The sequence below is a fragment of the Acanthisitta chloris genome, unplaced genomic scaffold (assembly GCF_000695815.1).
Source record: "Acanthisitta chloris isolate BGI_N310 unplaced genomic scaffold, ASM69581v1 scaffold8540, whole genome shotgun sequence".
NCBI classification, from domain to species: domain Eukaryota; kingdom Metazoa; phylum Chordata; class Aves; order Passeriformes; family Acanthisittidae; genus Acanthisitta; species Acanthisitta chloris.
In genome coordinates this window covers 96,695-109,097 of record NW_008653322.1, presented here as the reverse complement: position 1 = coordinate 109,097, position 12,403 = coordinate 96,695, and the positions used below count along the sequence as shown (strand labels likewise).

Sequence of the window (12,403 nt, the reverse complement as noted above, 5' to 3'; positions counted from 1 at the left end):
AGATGAGGCAGATGATGTAAAGATGCAGAGCACTAGAGTGAGATTGTAGGAAGATGTACTGCTGAGCAGGAAGTCTGGGGCCAAGGAGAAGATGGGAACCAGAACCAGAAAAGAGACACAAAAGCACAACTTGGGCTGTGTGAGTTTCACAGTGGTGGAAGGAAAGGAAATAATATCAGGAGATAAGCACCAAAATTACTTGAGAATTTTTACTGTTGAGAACTTTCAAACCGCTGAATCTGGTCAGAGAAAAGGGAGAGTATAGGATGCATATGTGTGGTGGATGAGAGGTGTTTTCACACATGAAATGAGTTTGAGTTGCAGAGGTAATATTTCAGCAGCAGGCTGTTTGTTAGAAAGGCCTCCTTTCTTGTTTCTTATTCCAATCCCACAATGTCATGCCAAAAAATGAGAAAATAATATGTATTTGCTAGAAATATTTTATGTTGGATTATACCAGGAGGCTGCCTAGCTTGTGATCTCTCATTGACAGAAGAGCTACAGAATGTAAAAAGTTTGGGAAACTGAAATCGGTGGGTGAGATATGAAACATTTACTAGCTGGAGTTTGGGCTGCTGCAAAACATACCTCTTCCAGAGCCTCCCAAAATTGTTGTGTCTTGGCATTCTGGTATTGGTATTTCTTCAAATATGCCTAGAGAGAAGTGTAAGACTGTGAAAATATTACCAGGTCTTTCTTCTTTGCCTATACAAACAATACACACATTCAGTTTTACAGAGGTACAGAGAGTACAGAGGGTACCAATCAGTTGAACAGAGTATCTACCCATGGGCAGTAGTATTATAAGTAGGAGGTTAAATGGATCAATATGCAGCTGATGAAGTCCTTCACTCTCCAGTGCATCTCATAATGCTAAAAGTCAGCCTTTTCCTGTGCAACTTGTTAGTATGCAATAAATTTGTATTTGAAGAGTTCTTTATATTTTGTTTGAATGGACATCAGCATACCCTGTTGCAAATTTCTGTCTAATGTAAGAGGTTGTTTAGCAGGAGGAAGGTATTTCAGGAGATTTCACTAGCTGTGGGCTCAGAGTGGAAGAGGTGTCTGGTCACCTCTAAGATGTGATCCAAACGACTGTTACTAGGAATTATGGTATTCAGCGAAATGTTTGCACTGCCTAAACCCTATTCCTGTCCCGTGTCTTATTAGCATGTGCTTTCCTACCGTTACCTGACCCTGGTGATGTTCAGGCAGTAGATGGTGCTGTTTGTTATGCTGCTGGCCACAGCTGCCTACGTTAATGCTCTTTAAGGCTCTTGAGCAGAAAGCGTTAGTCTCTTGGGGACAAGGTGGCTATACTCTCCCATCTTGTGTAACTATCCTGATTGAATATATGAAAGGGGAAATAAAGGAAAATACAATTGTCTTGTAGCAGCCCATAAATGTGCTCTCCAGGAGGGAAGGAAGTAAGAAAAAATGTGGTAAACCTGCATCATAACTCTTCAGAGACAAGCAAAGATGGTCCAGAGGAAACGACAAATAACTTTCCTCTCCCTGGGAGGGCTCCTTTCTCCCATGTTTTCTTTCAATAATTTTACAGTATCACGTTTTTCCTCCACAAGAAAGGACTATGAACTGTGCAATATATCACTTTTCTACTCCCTATTACCTTGGCTTTCTAGGGCTGAGTGTCCCTGCATCAGGGCAAGATGTGCCTGTATGAGTATTCCTGCATAACAGCCTTGTGTGGGTTGGAGCATCCTGGCCATATGAAGCTGCAGACATACTTTACAGCTGAATGAGGGGATCCTAGCTGATGACATGATAACAGTGGGGGGGAAGAGGTTTTTTTCTCAACTAAAAGCTGTTGTGAGTTTAGGTCCTCACTGGCAGGCTATCAAATCTTAATGTGGTTCACATTCCAGCTTCTATGGGAGCATGGAAGTTCTTCCCCCCCCCATATTGTCCACTCAGTATGGAAATGCATTAATTACTTTTGCTACTAATACCAGGATTTCTGATAGTCACTTTCTGAATAATGGCTTTGCTACTGTCACCTGAGGATGGGCTGTATTTCTGGTGTGTTTTGGTGCCACACATACCTGACAGCCGTTCTGGAAGAGTTCTGGTGTAATCCAGTCTTGAATCATTCTGAGGATTGATGCACCCTGAGGACAAAGGGAAAGGGAAGAAGGTCATTCCACACTGCTTTAACACTGGATTTCAGTTCATCTAAAAAGCATCATGTGAATGAATATATTATAAGACAAGAATAGAAACCATCCATCTGACTAAGTGTTTTTGCTAATTCCTTCATGCCATGGCCCGCTGACCTGGTGGAGCTTAATTCTGGATGTGAGAGTTGGTCGTGAGTTGTGATCAAACACTCATTTCTAAGCTCAGTTGTGTTGGGTGGAAGGGTTCCTGAGCCTTGCTGTTGGGGTTACTTTTGTGTTGCTCTGCCAGTTGGTATGAGTAGGGCTTCCTGTGGCATTTTGAACATGGCAGGGCTGAGGACAGTTTAGGAACTAGCCCTGTCAGGGGAACAGCCTGATAGAGGCAGTGACCTCAGCTGAACACCCAACAGGTAGGGAACTCCAAAAATGCTGCAAGTCTGTGATGTTACATGTTGGGGATGTCATCTCAAGATTCAGAATGAGATTTGCTGAGGACTGGTGTAAGAACTTTGGCCTCTGAAGCAAGGTAGAATTGGGATCAGAAAAATTACCTACTTGGATGTCATAGAAAAAACTCCGAACAATTAGGATCTTGAGCGAAGAAAGAAACAAATGGAAGACAGGAGAGAGAAGCAGAAGAGTCAAATGGAACAAAGAAGAGAGTGGGCACAAAATTATTTAAAAAAAAGCAGTGCAAAGCCAATTTAAAATGCAAAATACGATTTTGGGATTAGCATGTTTTCATTTTCTGAACTAAATCAAAGGGCAGCTGAGAGCCTAATGCTGTGAATGGTTTAAAAATCCAGTTGTCCCATGAAAACAAGAATGTAATCTGAATTCTCAGTAAATCCTTTCTCCTCTATTTCTGTGCCTGAGAATAATGACTGCACAAGTAATGGCAGAGGGACTGTTTGAACAGATATGCCTCAAACTGCTTTCCAGGCTATTGTTGCAGGGTCAAGGTGGTCAGCAGATGACTGTTCTCCAATACAGAAATTTAATGTGTTTGCCACAAAACATGTTTAACTACAACTCAGTAAGATTTAGAACAGATTTATGATTCTTAGCAATGTCCTGGGCAGGACCAAGAGTTGGACTCAATGATCCTTGTGGGCCCCTTCCATTGGACTGTCCTCTGTGATTCTGTGATTCTGTGATCCATTAGTGGTAATCATAGAGCTGCTTATGATTAATGGTGATTTTAAGACCACAGATTTGCACTAGAGTATCTCAGTTCCTTAATTTTGTCTCTCAGCCACTTCTTGTATGATATCACTTCTCATCAAACATCCCCTCCCACTTATATTTAAAGTCATAGTAGAAACACACACTTATACCTACATTTGGGAACAGTGGAGATTCCTTTTGCTTTAAATTGCAATGTATATTTAGTTCCTTGCATCTTCTACTACTGTTTTTCAGTCTCTTTCCCCTACACTTGTCATTCCTCTGTAGTCCATGATGGAGTGTGTTTGAGAAAAAGTCTTCCTAACAAAATCACTGTTATAGGACCTCCAGTATTTTAGTAACTTTGCTGTCTTTTAACTACCTGGGGAGGCTCAGAAAAGTGACCTTGATTTGAATAGTTGACTTTCTCTGATGGGCATGTGGGGGGGGAGTCTTTTATCAACACCCACATAGCTTCTCCTAGAGACTCACAGTAATTGCCAAGTACATGACAAGATTTGTTTGTGGCAGAAATGTGGAACATGAATCCTAAACTACTTTAGCTAAGAGGTTCCAAAAATATGGGGTCCAAGAGCAAATTTCTAGCAGAACTTATTTAAGTATCTGTTTTCTGAAATGTTCTCAGTGTCTGAACTCCAAAGACAAAAAAATCTCATTGTTGCTTTAATAAAATCTTTCAAACTAAGACAGAAAATTAAACTGGAAAAGAGATGAAATGCAATTACATTTAAGAGCAGATTAAAAAAAGTTATATACATTTATTGTTTATTCACCAGCTCTACTCTAGTAGAGCTTTCCTGGGCCTATAATGCCCTACTAATCACACAGCAGTTAGAGTCTCCCTTACAGAATACACTGCAATGACTCCATAGGCCCTTAGGCAATTCATTAGAGTTTTAGGATTGTATAAGCCCTGTAATTGTTCTGGTAAAACTAACAGAGAGCATTCCAAATTATGCTTTATTTGTTTAGTGATGAATATTATCATGAGGAGATTGTTTTTGTAAAAAAAAATGCAAAAGAGAAGCCAAAATAAAGTAAAAAAGAAACAAGTTAATTTTGTCATGCATTTATATATAAATACCAACAGTAATTTGAGCTAAATCTACGCAAAGACTTTCTCTTTCAAGCCAAATTATATCCCAAGCCAAATTATATCCCAAGCAAACAGTTCCCAAACAATGCACAAGTCCTCAAGTGTTTTCACTTTAAAAAAAAGAAAAGAGTTCATGTAGCAATTATCTAGGCACAAAGAGATGAGTAAAAGCTAGAATTTTTTTCTCCATTGCTTTTTGGACCCTGCAAAAGTGTGTCTCTTGCTTAGCTCACCACTAAAATACATTTTGGTCCAGAGTATTTGATTTAGCTCTGTATATTTCATGGCTTTTGTTAGTTTGATTTAAAAAGTGTTACACAATGCAGGTTTTCATATGGTTTATGATTTGACTGTGAGGCATTTATGATGCAATAAATACTGCTTGTATTGTTGGAGAGAGAATTTAACAATTGAAAACAGAAAACTGATGGAAATGCACAGATCAAATCTAGCTAATAAATGTAGTATCTACAGTTACAGACCATAGCACAGCTAAAGCTAAAGTCTATGCAATGCATACAGGCAAAGCAACAAGCAGTATTTAATAATGATGGATTTTGTGCATTCAGTGGAAACTTGTTACAGCATCAGATAGGAAACACTGATGGAGTTATACAAGATACTGTCGGTCACATATGGTGTATCAGGTTCAGAAACAACATGGGAGATGGCTGTTTGAAGAGAACAGTGAGCAGAGACCCAGCTCCTTCCTTGCCTTGGTGGCATGTGGTGGTGAGAGGGAAGAGAGACAGGAGTGTTTCCTCCTGTGCTTCTTCAAATTTCTCTCTTGATGCATGGAACAAAATAACTAGGAGCAGTGTTGTCAGGGCACTTGAGTCAAGAGATTCCCTGATGAAATACAGCAGGGACATTTGCTTTGTTCCAGGTCTAAGGACAAAGTGGCTTTGGGTATATCTGATATGGAGGGAGACAAGCTGGCTTCAGCCTCCTAGCCTGGATCTTGCTGACCACATCAAAGCATGCCTGCTGGTGTCCCTTATGTGCTGGACCTCACAGAACTTTTCCACAAGTGCTAAGCTCCTGGCTGGTGCCCCACACAGCTGCTACTACCTGAGGCCATGGGCCCAGGAAGGTCTCTGTGCACTCTGGTCACAGCAATGGTTTGGTGACACCAGTGTTCCAGTGTCTTGCTGCTCAGACACACCCAGGGTATTTTTCCAGTCAGTTCCAGCTAGCTCCTGAGAGAACCTTTGTAGGCTTTGCCCCCACCACTGCTGACAGAGACAGGATGAGCAAAATCTTTGTCAAATATAAATCTAACAGGGTGTCCTCTACCACCTCCTGGGCTACAGAGTACTGTACTCTAAGGCAGTCCTGAGCTCTGCAACTTTTAGAGAAATGTGGAGCTAACTCATCTGTCAGTTTAGGGCCAATGCCAGTAGAGGCTGATGTAGTGAACCTTTGCTAAGGCTTTTTGTGTGGCTGGGATACTGAGTGCAACATGAGTTAAAAAGTTACTTTCCTGTTTTTGCTTGCTTTCTTCCTCAAAACAGAAGTTATACTGGCCTGGAAGTGTGATGGAGCAGTGAGAGAGAGGGTACATGGACATCTGACCTTGTATCATCTGCCCTTGTGTTAGATTATGAGGCTTGACATAACTGGGCTGCATCAGCACATGAGGTGATGGGAGAGGTATGTGCTTAGTATCTGGTTTCATTTTAAAACTGACAATTTTAGTAGCAGAAGCTGCTGACACTGTGATTTCTCTGCAACTCTGCGTGCTGTGAGCAGGTCTGCATGGTACAGAGTGGCTGACCAAGGCTCTGGCTGCTCTGCTCCTCTCAGTTACTTTTGACTGCATCATCACTGACAACAGTTGGGAATGACCTAGAAGAAAGATCCTCACAGAGACAGCTCAAGTGGATTAGGAGTCATAATTATGAGCATCCCTGGCTTTTATCTCCTCTCCAAAGCCTCCACTTCCTTTGCATTCAAAGTCACAACAGAAAGATATCCTACCTTACTATAGGATATCCCATCAAACACAGAGGTGATTTCAGCTGGAGATGACACATCAACCACAATTGGGTGGGAAGACAGCAAAGAGTCATCCTTCAGTACAGGAAGCACATCTTCAATTAAAACCTGTTCAAGCTGAGAAAGAGAAGGCATTAGAATAGAAACAAAGGCTGGAGTATATGCCTAACTTCTCAAATAAGTGGCTTGAACTGCAGCTTCTCTAGGGAGAAACAGTTGGAAATGGAATGAAATTTTATGCCCTCTAAACAAGGACTTGAAAACCTTTACTTTGCATCTGTGAGGGGAGAGAAAGAATTTTTCCTTAACTACGATAAATTGCCTCTTGCAAATCCTGTATTCCTGTACGTATTATAGCATGACACCCAGCCCATCGTCCCTGCACTCCCAGCAGGGAAAATAAGTAGCATGTGCTACCAATTTCAGCAGTGTGACAATATCTGCAAAATATCTCCTCTTGCAAAAATGAAGCTGGGGAGGAAGAGAGGGAAGGAAGAAGGAGGCAGTGTTCCCTATCCCACAAGGCTTATAATTTTTTAAAAAGTGCTTTTAATTTAAGAAAAAAAGATTAAGTGGCCAGCAGTCAAAATTCCCTTACTTCCTAATCAATATTGACCAAAAAAAGACTATATTTCAATTTTGTTTTCCTTTTCTAATACTCACTAGGATAACACTGCAATGTCTCTAGACCTGAAATGAAGATAACATCTAGATACAAAGAGGTCTTTAAATTTTAAACTCTGTAATTAAAATGTTCCTTACTTAGGACAACAGATCTTCTACTTCAATGTGTAAAAGCAACCCAGGAATGATTTTGTTCTCAGCCCCACATAATATAAATTAAAAGAGATATTTCTGGGGAGTAGGGAGGGAGGCAGGGAAAGCTCTAAGTAGGCACTGACTGCTTCTGAAGTCTCTAGGCTCAGGGGCTAGTAGGTTTTGACAATGGTATCAACCTATGCAAAACCTACCCTACTTGCATCCACTGGCACATGTTGTATACTTTCTAGTAGCCAGAATCTCATTATACCTGGAGAGCTGGGGCAAATATGCATGCTATGTGCCATGACATCCATTTAGGAGGGCAGGAAGAAAGGAGCAAGAAACCTCCTTGTATTCACACATTTATCATTCTTCATAGTATAACACAACTGTAAGGCTACCCTCTTTGCAATCCCCTTAATGTGTCTGGAGATGCACAGTTAGCACTGTAAGCCATCCACTGTCACTACCTGTTTTTGTACTGCACAGAGTAGAGATTGTCTGAGTTGGAGCATTTGACATTACATGCAAAATGCTGGTAGAAGTTGAATGGGGGGTCTGACATTTTCCTTGATGAATAGCCCAAGTTGTGGAGACAGGCACATGTTTCCAACCCTCATCAGATTGCATAACGATCCTAAGCTAAGTGAAGAGAGTACAGCTCAACTAAATAAATACAGAAGAATCTCCATCTTTCAGGGCTAGAGCTTTAAATGACCTTGTAAAATTACTAAGGCTCTGTCAAGAATCCACCTAGGTATTATTTTCCATAGTAATAACCAAACACACATTAAAAGAGAATGACTCTTCCCTGCAGAGTAAAACTTTACAATGTTTACTTTGACTAGTTTCAGACCATAACATAGGTAGGTGGAAAAGCTTGAACCAACTTTTTCTTTATGTTGCACTGCACTGCTAGTTTTCTATAAATACACTTCATCATCCTTGTCTAGTTTTTACTCCCTTCCAAAATGCCCCTCTCAGCCCCACCAACCCTCCACAAGACAGAAATAATTACCATATCCCAATCTCGTTCGGCTTCATTTGCTCCCAGGAACTCAAAAAAACTGGCAAATCCTTCATTTAGCCACAAGTCATCCCACCAGTCCATGGTTACAATATTTCCAAACCACTACAATCAAAAGCATAAAGATGTAGTGTTAGCTAAACAGTAAATGCCCATTTTAGTATCTCATATCTCCACAGGCATTCATTTCCTTACTTTTTCCTGTTGCAAGATGAAAATTACCATAATTCTGGGGTGTAAATATGAATTCAGGCCTCGCCTTGTGTTAAAACATGACTTTCATAATGAAATTACATATTACTGGGGAGATTGCTAATGATTCACATGCCACTATAAATATTTTTAGTTTCTTCCTCTTGATTTGATGACTTGTGCTGGTAAGGATATGTTTTCAGACAGCCTCCACAGTGTATAGTTGTCCCTATTTGCTTGCCCAAAAGAGACATCTGCACATGTAAATTAGTTCCTTTAAGCCATTTCAGACAGATTTTCATAAGCTGGCTGACAGTCTGAGCCCAAGCATATAACTTCCTGAGAAAAATTCCAAGGCAGTAGTCATAGTACTTTAAAGCACTAAATGAGGATCTGTTTTAACATGATATTTGCAATCAGATTGTGAACACATGCAGAAGATCCTGAGATGGAGTTAATGACAGTATTTTCAAGATTAAAATATTGGGACTACCTATTTGAATCACTGTAAAAATGAACAATGTCCTAAAATGTACCTGATGAACGAGTTCATGGGCAATCACAGCAGCTACCCTCTGTTTGTTGGAAGTGGCTGACTCTCTGGGATCATACAGCAGATTTGTTTCCCTGTATGTGATCAGTCCCCAGTTCTCCATAGCACCTGTTCCAAAATCTGGAATAGCTATTTTATCTGTATTGAAAGAAAGAGAACATGATTACCACTGTATCCTTTAAGCCACTTAGCTTTTCCTCTCTCTGTTGTATTTACAGCCTGTGTTGTTTACCATTTGTGATTCTGTCTTACTACTGTGGACTGTGTTTAAGATGTGAGGAACTGGCCTACAGCTGCTGATAGCAAGTGCCCTGGCTCTGCTGAGATTAATAGAGCTAGGACCAGTTACACTAGCTGAGGATCTGTCCTGTGAGGTGATGCTTTACCACCTCCTGGGAATGTGCATATCATACATTACTTAATTTTGGCTCCAGAAATTAATGCTATTGTCTGGGGATGTGCTGTAGGCAGTAAACCTCCTGAAACTATTTGTAGCATAATGAGGCATGACATTGTTTGTCACAGTCTTGTATTAACAATATTTATTGACATGTTAACGAAAGTAAATCCCCCATGCAGTGAACAACATCTGCTTCTATGCCTGGCAATTTGTGGGGGTCACTTATTTATGGTCACTAATCAATACAGGTTTAAATGAGAATTGCATTCTCAATTGGACTGGCATTTTCTTCTGCAAGTAACAACCAAAGCCTTTCTGTGTAGGTTAGTGAAAAATGGATGGATTTAAAACTGAATAGCATGAACAATTCTCACCCTACCCTAACAGAAGATAGGAATCATCTATTTTAAATTAAACGTCTTGATTACAGAATCAAAGCTGATAATCTGGCAAGGGTTTCACTGATAGTCAACATGAGGATCACAAGGAGAATGGCAATTCCAGAAGCCATAAATCACTGTTAAACCCAATATTTAAACCATTATGCACAAAGATATTTGATTCACCAGCTTTGACATTGATGTCTTCTATGAGGGAACAACATCGTCAGTCAAGATTTGTGATCCAACAAAGAAATATTATGAGAAAAACTGTTGAAAATCTACAAAAGCATCTATCCTCTGGTACTGCTGACCTGGGGATACCAGTCCCCTCTATAGCACAGACAGGCCCTTATCCATATGTTCCCATGGCAAAGTCATCAGGCTTTCACAGAAATGAAAGTTTGAATATGAAGCATAGGTGAGATATAGCCCCTGTTATTACTGGGGACAAGTGGGTGAAAGAATAACATATTGTACTTGTTTCCCTAATTCAGTTGTCACTGAAATGTGAAAAGATATTTCCAGTAAACTCAGATGATATTTTGAAAGGAGGAGGTAAAAATACTTTGTTAAAGTAATACAAATTAGCCTGATGGGTACATGTACAAATAGCCAATAAAAGGTTTGCATAGCATTATTAATTGACTTCAAAGTTTGGGGGATTTTTTTCCCCATTACGTTGCCTTCACTTGTTTGCAGTTAGTATTTTTCCATCCTTTTAAGTTCATGAACCTAACTGAATTACCTTTTTGAAGGTCTTAGGAGGGGGCATTTCCAGAACTCTGATTACATTTCCAACTTTATTAGTTCAAACTAATCAGATCCAGAGTTCAGATATTCTGAGCTAAAGGATGCCCAAATGCACTACTTCCCCTTTGCTTGTTTTGTAACCATGGGCAAAAATTTGAGAGTGTGCCCATTCTCGTTTAGTTCTGGGTCTTTATTTAGCCCAGCAGTAGAAACTACAAATTATATGCTGGACCATATTCATCTTTCTAAGAAGTGGATACACACACACTTTGCACTAAGGTTGATAAATAATATGACATGCTCTCTGGCAGTTTATTTCTTCACCTATCTCACTGCTGACTTTTGTCCAGAAGTTCCCATGGGAGTGGTACATATTTTTCTGAAACTTCTGGCTCTGTTTAAACTCAACATGTTCCTTCGCTGGTGATGCCAATACTTCCCCTAATTTTCCACAAGACACTTTAAATTAACCATGCCAGGACCAGTGCTTCAGTTCAACAAACTGAACTGTGAGAATTGGTAACTAAATGGGTACTGAGGTCAACTCTCCCATCATGACATTTAGGAATATCTCGAACTACATTGGTACAGCTTTAAAACACTCTGACATAACATCAGCAATTAGCAACCAAATCTTTCATGCTGTTTTCTACCAAAGCAAAGAGACCTGTAAGAGCAACATAACCATGACACTGAATTAACAAAATGAATAATATAAATATTAATAATCACCTAGTTTTGGAAGAGAATAGCTCAGATTAAAGTATTTTTCGAAGAAATTGAATACGATTTCTGTTACATTTGCTGCATATTCTGCCGTTTTTATTTGCAGTGGCTGGGCGTAAACTCTCAGCTGTAAAATACAGAGAGACAATTAGAGCAGTTTGCAGTTAAAAGAAATTAGGAGGTGTCAAACATTGAAAAGGCATTTAGCATACATACCTATAACACTGCAGATTTTCTCCAAGAGACTGGCCTGAACACTGAATTCTGTTCCCTAACACATTTATTCAACCAAGTTTTTCAAATGTTGTGCATAAGAGAGACCAAGTTAACATAATTTGTGCATGCTTTCCACAGTATGCCTAAATTGTAAAACTGACAAGACCCGTGTCCAGAAGCTCACAGTGGTCAAGCTTGGAGCAGGGCCTGGATGCATAGCAGTGCCTACTTCTCCAAGGCTTGGTTTTCTCAAGAAGGAAACCTGGGCAAGCACAATCAGAAAGAATCCACTTGTTCTGAGCAGTTTACTGATCTTGACTGATTCCATTAGATCAATCATTTGGAGCACATCTGTACTGAAATGTGTCTGAAGCCCATAATCTTATTTTCTTCAACTTCTTCCTACCTTTCCTACCCTCTGTCATCATAGTTTCCTCTTGTCCTTGTATGTTTGAAGATTGTACAGATCAGACATCACGATACAGACACCCAGTCATGGCTATGGTGCCTGCTGGGCTGCTGAATCCCTGGAAATCACAGGCAAAAATCAGCTTTTTCTTTTTCCACCTGGCAGGTTCAGAAAAACTGGCACATTTGGTAGCCTTGTGTGTGATGAGTGACCAGTTCTGTGCTCCTCTTGCATATCTGAATGCAAAAAAATGTGTGTTGAATTTTGACCTTTCCATCCCTGAGGCTCAGTGCCTGGAACTGCTTTGCCTAATTGCTGTCAAACAATAGGAAACCTCAGGCTCTGTAGGACTAGAGTCCTTATAGTACCCATATCCATGGTGAAACCTCAGGCTCTGTAGGACTAGAGTCTTTATGGCACCCATATCCATGATCAGGAGGCCTACAGCTTGAAAAAACCTTTTGGGATGTTATCTCCACATTGTGAAGACAAAGTTTGACTTCAGAATTTATGGAGTCTTTTGGGGATCTTTCCCTCAATCTCTTTGTCCCAAGGTTTGCAGGAG

General features: G+C 40.2%; 1 protein-coding gene across 1 annotated transcript in view; it reads right to left on the bottom strand.

The window, feature by feature from the left end:
* Positions 1 to 12,403, bottom strand: part of ENPEP (glutamyl aminopeptidase (aminopeptidase A)) — a 34,943-nt gene that overhangs the window by 11,715 nt on the left and 10,825 nt on the right. Inside the window, exons 4-9 of the mRNA XM_009080520.1 lie at positions 11,220 to 11,340; positions 8,938 to 9,092; positions 8,201 to 8,314; positions 6,403 to 6,537; positions 2,064 to 2,129; positions 589 to 654 (exon numbers count right to left, since the gene is read on the bottom strand). Of these exons, the coding sequence (XP_009078768.1) occupies positions 589 to 654; positions 2,064 to 2,129; positions 6,403 to 6,537; positions 8,201 to 8,314; positions 8,938 to 9,092; positions 11,220 to 11,340 (657 nt within the window). The remainder of the gene's footprint in view (positions 1 to 588; positions 655 to 2,063; positions 2,130 to 6,402; positions 6,538 to 8,200; positions 8,315 to 8,937; positions 9,093 to 11,219; positions 11,341 to 12,403) is intronic.